At 32.6% G+C, this 11,431-nt stretch overlaps 1 protein-coding gene and 1 long non-coding RNA gene across 5 annotated transcripts in view; one reads left to right on the top strand and one right to left on the bottom strand.

The window, feature by feature from the left end:
• Window positions 1-11,431, bottom strand: part of LOC106456939 (G-protein-signaling modulator 2-like) — a 56,801-nt gene that overhangs the window by 41,528 nt on the left and 3,842 nt on the right. For all 4 annotated transcript variants that reach the window (XR_002610040.1, XM_013916317.2, XM_022382735.1 and 1 more), the window contains exons 2-3: window positions 7,668-7,897; window positions 4,939-5,074 (exon numbers count right to left, since the gene is read on the bottom strand). Coding sequence is in view for 3 of the 4 variants with exons in the window: in XM_013916317.2 (XP_013771771.1) it covers window positions 4,939-5,074; window positions 7,668-7,891 (360 nt within the window). In the remaining variant the exon portion in view is untranslated. The remainder of the gene's footprint in view (window positions 1-4,938; window positions 5,075-7,667; window positions 7,898-11,431) is intronic.
• The window catches only part of LOC111085208, a 15,839-nt gene continuing 8,253 nt past the window's right edge, over window positions 3,846-11,431 (top strand). Inside the window, exon 1 of the long non-coding RNA XR_002610041.1 lies at window positions 3,846-3,856. This is a non-coding gene — a long non-coding RNA (uncharacterized LOC111085208). The remainder of the gene's footprint in view (window positions 3,857-11,431) is intronic.

The following is an 11,431-nucleotide window of genomic DNA, read 5'->3' as shown; positions in this document are numbered from 1 at the left end:
AATATTTTTAATCTTAAAATGAATATTACTTTGCATGATAGATAAGCAACATGTGAAAAGAGAAAAAGACATGAGAAAAACATTGCTTTATAAACGTTAAGACTTAATAAAAAAATTTATTATTTTGTGAATGACAGCATTGTAATGTTTACTGATAATCCGCCAAATTTTCTTAACATTTGCTTACTAGTTTTATAGTTATAGCATCAAAACTATAGCAAGAACAAAATGGTTACGAGGTCGATGCCAGGGACTGAGTCCGTGCTGAGATTAAAGCAAATATTGTTAATTTAAGCCAAACATTTTATTGAAAACATCTTGTTTTGTGAAACGTTGAAAACAACCTATATATAACCTAGAGCATCAATCATAATGAAATCAACACAGTGGGTATATGCTAGGCCAATAAGGCTCAGTCGAGTCCTAAAAGTGCCATTCATATCTTTTTCTGGATTACAAAGAGATCTAGAACTATATGTCACACATATATATCTTTTATGGGTCATCTGCACAAAACCATTATTAAACCGTTTCACTACCATCATACTCTGTAAATATGTTTTAAAGCAGAGGTGTAGGAGCCAAGTTACAAGTGAATGGGCCCAAGGTTTATTTGACCTAGCAAAGTGAGGAATATGTGCCACAGGTGTACATATTATAGCCAGGATCCAGAACTCGCTGGCCCTGGAAGCTCTTGGATTAAATCTTATGTATTCTTCAGCTTTTCTGGAGAGTAATTTTCCTAATTTTGATGCATTTTTACTGTAAGGTGCTTTAAGCAGCTAAAATATCACTCAACTTTGGATATTATGACAAGAAGAGTAAAAACAATAACTAAAAACTTATGAACTGATGGATAGTCCTTTATTGCAAAGATCAAGTGTCTCTACAACTGAAGCTTCAGTACAGGTAGGTAAAAGTACATATGATGTATGACAGAGTTATATTCAAAATTTAATTAGACTACTTTATTATCAGTGTTAGTACTCTTAGCAAAAAAAAAGGTTTATAAATCAAATTTTAACATTATACAAATTTTAATTCCTTAATTTGAACAACAAATATTGAAATAAATTCAAACATTTCACAATGTTTCACAGCTCAAAGCTGGGAAATGGTAAAGACTCCAGTACTCCATTGAAAGAAGGGGAGAAGAATAACGTTGGATAATCCAGAGGAATGCATCATTGAATAAAATGCAATGAGTGACCACAAAACCCTACTTTGAAAAGCAGACCATTCTCGATTCCAGCAATCTAAGGAACGTTAGAGATGGGCAGCAATCTCTTTTTTGGTTTACTCATGTTAATCCATGAGCATATTGTCTGGTACAAACATATTTATGATGCAATATACCACAAGAAAGAACCTGCAAGCAGTTTTGTGGAACACCCCCATCTTAACAGTGAGCATAATAAACCTTATAGATCTCACAGTGAAGATTTTGGATATCATTATACCTGGATGAGCACCACTTGCCACAGAGCAGGATCCATAACATGATAAGTAGGCCACTGAAAAAAGAAAAGAAACAAAAATAACTTCCCACACAGCATTGCACCAACATATGGAGAACAACTATAAGGGAAAAACAACATTCAGCTGAGCAGGAAACTGCCAGATGATGCAAGTAGTGCAACACCAAGATGTGTGGTGTAGTCTACATGCCAGCCTGGATAAGTTCATTGAAAGAACAACAGAAATAAGCAGCTAAGAACATAGAGAGGTGATGGATCAGATGGGATGATACATAGAACAATTGGAAAATTCAGGAGAAAGGGAATAATATGCAATACAAATAACCTTACGAACCCAACCGGTAAGGGTGATATGAGAAATATCACAAGAAATGGGCAGATTCCAATTGATAAATAAATGGAAGCAAGAGCCATGGAAGGGTGCTGTGCACGACACATAACACCATAAAGCATGGGATGGGCACATGAGATGAGCCAGATCTGAGCGGGAGTAAATATGAGATACGGAAGGAAGGGAAATAACTGGAGAGGAAAACACAAAGCAAAAACAGGAAAAATAAAAAGGAGATGACAGGACTGCCATATAGCCTGCAATGGTTGAAAAGTACAGACCACAGTCAAACAACCATGTAAAAACAGATATCTGAAGAAGGGATCAATGCCAGATAGACTAACAACTGAATATTCTTCATCTATGTTGATACACAGACATGGATGAGGAACAGACAGTCTGTGACAATACGGATGCTACACATGTGGATAATCCCGAATCCCTCACAAGGGACCGGACAAAAGCTATGCATGAAGCCGTAGTGTGGGAAGAATGGGATAAAGCACCCCTGAATGATGTTGCCAGAGGAAGGACTGGGAGAGAAGGAGGTAATGGAAGTTGTTCCTGGTGAAGGGATAGGGATGTAAACCATGGCTGAGCTGGCCAGAAAGGAATCACAAAGAGAACCTGACATGGAATGGATTGGATGAGAGAGATTACCCAGGGTAGAAAACAGATGCTGGGGTCTGCATAAAGGAAGGGTCCTTCCAATCCTAGCTGAATGCATCCACAGCCAAAACCAAAGTAAATGGAACTGGGGACCAAGAGGGTGGAAGCTTGGCATTCAAATGAGAGGAAAATGTACCCAGTTGGGGAGTATCCAACCGAGAACACAGCCATTGGAATAACTGGAGTCAAGAGACTATTCTGTGGGTAGAACTTTGCCCAGATGGGACACACGATCTGTGACAAGATTGAAGGCACTGAGTATGTGACAAGACAGCAAACAAATTTGATGGTTGTTAATCCAGAAGAGGATAACTAGAGTGCAGGAACATAAGAACTGAGAGCAAGTGTCCAAGTGATATAAGAGGCAACCGTAGAGTTGACGGAATTAATTATATATAACTGTCATGCGCCGCAGAGATGACGGAAAATGTACCATTGCTCAACAAACAGAAAGGAGTACAAAAAGGAAGATGTGAAGACTTAACTCCTCCTGAGGCCAATGGCTCGAGATCTCTTGTGTAATGCAGCACATACCACATCCTGACAACGAGGCATCTGTGAAGACATGGTCATCTGGACAGGTGAAAGGAATAGGTACCTCCACTGTTGTGTTGTCCCTGTCTAACCACCAGAGGAAGTCGAACTGAAGGGAAGCAGGAAGAGATATCTGTAAATCCAGAGGGCCCATGATGAGGTGCCAATAAACTTGTAGTACCCACTGCAAGGAATGTATGTGGGCATGGCCCAGAGGGATAAGAGCCTCCAGTGATGCCCATGTCCCCAAAAGAGACAGAACCAACCATGCTGACAATGTGAAGACATGTTTTGGAACAAAACTCAAATCCTACATTTTGAAATAAACCATCCCAATAGAAAATACAAAAAAACTGTAATGATAAGAAAGCTGAATAGATCAACTATGGATATAAGCAGGAATTGAAGGAAGAGGAGACATTTACCCTTCATGAAATGATTTGTTAAAATTATATCAAATAAGGATTGCTGTAGGTTGACTTCAAAATTCTGTTTAATATATTATTGCTGTTAGACAAGGCACAATTAAAGGTAAATAGTTATTAATCTTAACTGTCAGTTAAGTTTAGTCTTTATTCAATTGAACTTGGTTACCTAACTTACGAGGTTAGATGAATAAGCTTATTTTTTTGCCAAAGCAAAATTAAATCTTTCAAAAAATATCCTATCATAATTTTTTATTATTTGTGTACACCATTTTCTGAAGTTCAGCTCACTGAGAGCATTAAATTACAGGTAATGTTTTGGTCACTGAATAGCTTGTTAGTAATACTTAAAGTTATCATATCCAACAATAAAAATGAGGGTGAAACTATTTATAATTCAATGTCCACAGGTAGTGAGGGTGTTAAATATTCCCACATCACTGTAAACATTTGGTGATTTACTGGATTAGAAAAGTTAATATATTGATGTATTTGGTATTTTCCTCTAATACAGATGTAAATCTTTTCTGAATATTTGATATTTCACTTTAAAAAAATAAAAATGTACAGTACTGAACATTAGAATTTTAAGGTGTTTCAAATTAAATTTCCAATGCATTTACACTGTGTTTAAAATTGTCAAAAAAAATTGTTACAAGTGTTAATTTTGTCTACAAAACTATTCCTTATTTTATTTTCTGTATTTAATATGGCTAAAAAATAGTAAATTCAAAGCAGAGTAAGTCATACAAAGGATATTTTTAGTGTTAACAGCTTTAATAAAAGAAAGTTCCTGTAGTAAAATGAGTATTTTCTACAGATATTCAAAGCAGTGTATCAAAGTACTTGAAAGCTTCTCATATTAAAATATCCTAGTAATAAAAAAAAGAAGAAAATAATGGATACACTTTAGTGAGGATATATTTTTTATGGCAGACACTTCTCTATAATGACCATGAATATTCTAACAAGTTTCATACTTTCCAGAAGACTATCCTTTTTCACAGGATTTGCTGTATCACACAATAGTAATTCAAGATTTGACTTCCTATTAAAAATTTTCAATCTTTGGGAATGGTCTCTGCAATGAAGTCAAGGCTCCTTTTTATTTCTATTATTTAAGCCTGTTCAGTTTACTTTTAAAAGTGATAATTAGCTTTTAATAAAAATTGTCTTCTTTTTTCTCATATTTATTGTGGTTCTAGTTTTACTGAACTCACCTGTGATCAATTCAATCTACATGAGAACAAGTATGTACTACCCAGTGTATAGTCTATCATAAGTTTAATGCAGGTTTTCATGATGATCTTTACCTTGTTACTAGTATACAGAATGTTCAGGTTAGATGTATACTTTACCTGCTAGATAAAATTTCATTTTCCCACAACAAAAAGCATATTTTTTGCAATAACAATTCATTCTTGAGTTATTTTTTCCTGCACTAAATAAGTATTCTGTACAATTTATTCTTTTAATGACAAAAAAAATTAGTTTTATTTACCTTGTCTTTTAACTCTCTGGAAATTTCTAGATGTCTCCTACAGCAGATAACAGCTTCTTCAAATTTCCCCATTACTTTTAGTGTGTTTCCAAGGTTACCACTTGCTTTTGCTTCTCCGAGCTGATCACCAATAGCTCTAAGGATCAATATCACACTATTACTACTAACATTACACTGTTAGAACTAATATTAATTAAACTGCAACAGAAACTACTTAACAATTTACATTGGATGTACTTTCTGCAAACAGGCACATTAACCCTATCTCTATGGGTTTTCCTATGGTCACAGGTCAAAGGTCATGTCATCGCGTTTGTAGACTCGCATTCAAAATTTTATTGAACTACTATTTTATGAATGTATATCAATACGTTTGGTGCCACGTTGTACATTATAATTTAAATTTTAGTGTGGTCCATTAGTTAATTTCTTAATTTAGTAGTAAATATTAAAAAATAAATTCTACATACTGATTTTTGTGTATCATGTGGTATGTTGAATGCAACATTGGTTCAAATGAAATGTTTGTGGTGTCCAAAGTCTATAGTTTCTTACAAGCTAGGAACTCAAATTACCAATACTGACAAGCAAGAATATCAAACAAGAACCTCCTATATTTTCTATTTGATGAGATATCGCTACATTTACTGAACAAACACAGTGGACCCACCACCTCTTTTTATTTTTGGAAAGACATGCTTATGTACACTCACTTCTGTCTACGACATATGGATAACCAATTGAAAGCTCAGAATGTATCCCTAATGGCTTTCTCAGTGTAAATGAAGTATTTAGCGTGAAACTCGTTCTTTTAAAGCTTGGAATCGAAAAGGTATGGTGAAACTTTAGTTAGCTCAAAATTTCATATTTTTTTAGACCCAAATATATTATTTGTGACCATATAAAATTAAAATATAAGTGGAAAGATAAATTTAGGTTAACCCTAAAAATAAAAAAACTTACTAGTAATATGCATATTCAATTACAAATCAAACATAACCCCCTTAGAAGATAAAGATTTTGAAATGACTAAAGTGGAATAATTTTTAGAAAAGGATACAATGTGTTTGTTCAGGATAACTATGGTTAACAGTCTTTCAAAAAATATGAAGGGAAAAATAATGATACTTTATACTTTATTCCAATAGAGAGAGTTTGAGCCATTCAGCTTTCCAGCCAAATCTCACACTCAAGTTCCCTTCACATTTTAATAAGGTTGAAAAGATATGAAAACATAGAAGCTCACATGAAGTAACAAAATGTATATACATACAATGGCAAAATGAGGAAGTGATGTTTCAAGCAATTTCAGTCTTCATTGGCCCAGCTATGTTGATGACAGATTTACACCAAGTGCAGCTTTATTATATGTAGCTATATAATTTTTACTTAATGCACTACAACACACACACACACACACACACAGCTTACCCAAATATATATATATATATATATATAATTAAATTACACAAAAACATCAAAGTTAACATTTTTCCTACCTGGAAATGTATTTCAGATAGATACTCATCTCTCTGCCCAGCAAAGAGCTATTACTTCATATCACTGCCAAGAAGATTTTAGCACATGACAAACTTTGAAGAAACTCCCTCTCCTATATGCATTAATGTAGACTGCACCAGCCTATGATCTAATCATCATTGAACTATAGCTCTCCTCTATGTGCAGTAACCTCGTGAGCACTAGCGTTTGAACAAAGATTCATTCATGATGAGGCAAAAAAAATACAATGGAGAGGTGAGAGACTGTACAAATAGGTGAGCATCTATTTCAAAATACATTTTCTATTAAGGAAAACATTAACTCCAGAAATGTTTACTCACTTCTCTATACACAAAAAAAAACTAGAATCCTATATTAATTAGATGTTGTAAGGGACATAGAAGTGAGAAAAGATGACTACTGATGAGCTGGATCAGCTCAAGATTCCAAAACATGAAACACTCAAAAAACCTCATTACAACAAAAAGGGTGCACCACAAAAGTCCCTGAAAGAAGAGTGGGGTAGCCAAATGTCATAAAATAAGACATCCAAACAAAATACATCCCAGAAACAAAGAAATATTTCATTATTTATTTTCTTTATTAAAGTAAAATGATAGTCTATTTTCTGTTTAAAGTACAGTGTGTTAAGTAAATTTTTCCCAAGAAAACAAATTGCCAAATAATTATTTTTTTACTGGACAAACCAACATCATTTCAAACCCCCGGTAACACTGTTTTAGAGAACCCTGAAGAACCATTAATAAAATCTCAGAAGAATATTAACCTTCTTTTCTCTGCTGTTCATTTTTGACAGTGCTTAGTGTATGTTATTTGGTTATTCAGGTTTTTCGGCAAGACTTTTCTATTTTACCAAATAATTAATTTTTACTGGACAAACCAAAATCATTTCAGATCCTGGTAACACTGCTTTAGAGAACAAGGAAGAAAATTAATAAAATTAACTTTGATCTTCTTCGAGGTTGAAGCAATAGTTGAAAGTGTTGTGATTATTCCAGAAAATGACACAAGAAAGAGACAAAGGTAATGCAAAAAAAAAACAACTCTGGTATGTGATAAGTTATCACACAGGGAACATAGATTCTGTTGGCCTATTTTTAAACTTGTAGATATTGTAGACAAGTACACATTGCCCCATTGGCTATTCATTTATGTATTGATTATCAGAAGATCAGTATGATGAATAATGCTTATATAAAGATTTCTACCTTGCTATTGTAAGGTCAAGCTTATGGCATTCCATTGCCTTTCCATATTCTCCTAGGTAGAAGTGGGCATTGCCCAGCTGGCTATAGATGGCACTAAGTGTTTTTGGATCATCAGTTCCAACCTGAATGGCAGCATCAAAGTATGCTACACCACCTCGAAAATCTCCAGACTTGCAGAGACGTTCTCCTTCCAAGGCTAGTTCTAAACATGTTGTCAAATCCATTGTACACTGTAGAAAATGTAAAATATTAATAACATATATGTATAATAAACATCAATTTGCTTTTTTAATATTATATTTAATCTTTTAGCTTTTTCATTTAGTCAAATACAATATTTTTGATCTTTTTATATAGAACTCTTATTAGTCCATTTTTAGAACACAGTATTCAGTTTTGTTGTAAATCAGCAGTTTTCAATATGTGGCCTATGAAAACGTTGCAAAATTAAGGAAATAAGCACCACCGCTGTGGTATGCCGAGGTTAAAAAAATTCAGGTAGTCCAAAGCAAAAAAAAATTTATAACCACTGTTTTAAAGGATTCTAGGAAGTTAGAAAGCAAAAAGATGAACTAAAATTATTCCTTGTCCATAAACCAATCTATAAGACCAAACAGAAGCATTCAAAGTAAAACAGTTCTCTACAAACAACTATTTTGGGGCAAATATAAACTTATGAACATTGCTTATGTAAGTTCAATTAGAATCTTTATATTAGAGTATATTATTATGTAAAAGCTAAAAAACAAATGTCATTATATGAGAATATATATTTCACCTGTTAATGATAAGTTTGATGTTCCTTTCACTCAAAAACCATAACATATTTTTTCATATTTCAGTGTTAATGTTGCCATCACCTGATTTCCATCACATCTGCACTTCCAATGTTCTTGTAATTTATTGCAAGTCTATGCAAATCAATTACATGTAAATACCGATAAAATAAAACAAGTCAGAAAAATAAAATAAAGTTAGTTTTATCACAAAGTGTATTTCAAGCCTATTTATGTTTTACTAACAATTATTGTATATAATAAATAGTTTGGGTTTCACATATGTATCTGGTGATAATAGCAGAAAATAGTAAAACAACACACAAATAAATTTATCATCGTGTATATCAAATAACAAAAATTACAAAGAAATTAGAAAAATTATCAATAAAATGCTGTAACTATTATAACAAAAATGTAACTAAGTACTTAATACTGGACAATCAGGGCATTGCCCTCACTCAGATAATGTGACAGTTTTACTAAAGTTAGTAAAGAAGTGAGATCAATGATCACTAAACATGTAAAACATTTTTAGTTCCCTAGTGTTTAAACAATGAAACATAATTCTCATTCAATAGCCTACCCAAATGATTTCTAAGTGAATATGGATAATGTTATGCATGTCGTTAGACTACAATAACTAACCAAGATTGAAATAATGGAAACCAAGTCTACAGTAAATCATCATACTTTATTACCATACATTTGCCTTGAACCCCATTTACTATTCACTTACACTGTATCATTGATTGCTATTTTTGGTCTCCAGCAGAAAAAAAAAAAAAAGACAATTTTGAGTGATGCTGAATCCTTTGATTCTCCATTGTTTTATTAGTCATTTACTTTTGTAAGCAGTTAAATGTCATTCCACATTACTTTGTTACTTTAGTAACAAATTTGATATTTTCAACAGACACCATGATACCAAAGTATGGTAAGGCCTTGAAAGAATCCCCACTGTGCGTGAAAGAGTAAATTTAATAGTAGGATATATGATATTAGGGAAATGAACAAATTCTAAGAGATTTAATGTCATGATTCTAAATGCCGAAAATGTCATCAATGTAACAATACCACCTATCAGATTTTGTCTCATTTCAAGCTCCCACAACATAGTAGTTACCCATAGCGATACCCTTTGTTTGTTTGTCAAGATCACCAAACTTATATGTGGTTGTTCATCAGAACATAGAAAAGAGCATTCTAAACTAATTAAGGTGATATATCTTATACTGTTAAAAATGGCATGTATAAAATAAGATGGACCCATAATCAATACACTGGTGAAACCAGTTGTCCAATACATGGAACATTATGAGAAACACATCCATGCCACTGTGAATCTTGATTCAAAAGAGGCCACTGCTGAACATTTTCTAATGAAACAGGGTACTGTAGACAAAACAACATTTAGCATTAAGATCTTAGCATAATGTAATAGTTTCCTAGATTGTAAATTCAAAAATTCTCTCCTGTTTCAATCTTATAAACATAAAGTAAAGAGAAATGATTCTTGGCCTTTGTTATTATTATTATTTTGTTTTTTGTTCAATAGCTTGAAATTATGTCACTCAGTCATTCTAATACCTTTTAATGTGTGTGTGATAACATGACACATTACCATTGTTAAGTCAGTTTTTAATTTAATTGTTGTAAGTGTTCTTTTTGGTTATCAATTTGTATTTGTATGTGGTGCTGTAACCCTCAAGAAAGACATAAGCCAGAAAGTTTTTTTTTTTTTTAAACATGGTTTCAACCCTTCAGTCTGCTCTACAAAGTTTAAAAGCTGATAAGCTTTTAATTACTGGGATTTAATGTTCTTTGCCTTCCTATTCAAAAACACTACTACACCTCTGATTGAGGGAGAGATCCTGTGTTAATAAAACTCAGACCAAAATAAAATTTGAAATCACAACATTTTGGTTATAATTTTATTTTGTTAGTAAACTTAGAAGTGATAACACAATTTTTCAGAGCTTGATGTCATAATTTTGGATCTGAAAAAACATGAGATAAACAGGTTAGAAAGGCCTAAGACAATTATTTCAAGCATTGAAAAACTACAAGAAAGATTTCACACTGGTAACTGTACATAACTACTGATACTAGTAACATAGGAATAATAAATTTGTACAGCATTTTCCGACTGGAAACATTACTTCCTTTTAGACAGTGTTTTATGAATTAGAAACATCAAGGAAATGTTATTTTCTAAACAATTTAAATTAATTGGCTAAAAAAAAAAAGCAAAGTTATTAATTAATTAATTTCTTGCCTAGGTTTGGATATCTGTCAGGTTCAAAAAACATTGGTCAGTTAATTATATGGATATAATAACATGTAGAGTTTAGCCTTCAAAGGTTCTTAAAACACTACCAAACAAAAGTTCAAACTTTTGATAATACCAATTTGCATAATTAACCGATAATGTTACCATAACCAATAACCTATATTTGATTGAAAATGGATAATAAATATAAATGAAATGAAACATTCATATGTAGTTTAGAAAATACATTATATAGAACAATGTTCATTTTTTCATATCTTAAATAAAAATGCACACTGTTTATGTATGGTTACTTTATACTACGTGTGATACTCGTATAGCTGTACACAGTAAGCTTGCACTCCAAGAAAAATGAATTAAAAGAAATGAAGCTGACTTAAGCAAATCAAATCTTTATTTAACCTTTTCCACATGAGTCACAGGTGAAAAGCCATGTCATTGCATTTGCTGACTCCCATTAAAAATTTTAATGAACTACTATTTCATAAATTTATGTCAATAAGTTTGGTATCAAACTGTGGATTATAATTCAAATTTTAGTATTATACCTTACTAAATTTCTTAATTTAAAAGTACATATAAAAAAAAAAAACACAGTTAAACTTCGATTTTTGTGTGTCACATGGTATGTTGAATGCAGCACTGGTTCAAATTGGATGTTCGTGATATCAAAATACAAAGTCTATAGTCTCATA

The sequence above is a fragment of the Limulus polyphemus genome, unplaced genomic scaffold (assembly GCF_000517525.1).
Source record: "Limulus polyphemus unplaced genomic scaffold, Limulus_polyphemus-2.1.2 Scaffold273, whole genome shotgun sequence".
NCBI classification, from domain to species: Eukaryota; Metazoa; Arthropoda; class Merostomata; order Xiphosura; family Limulidae; genus Limulus; species Limulus polyphemus.
This window is presented reverse-complemented; position numbering and strand designations above follow the sequence as displayed.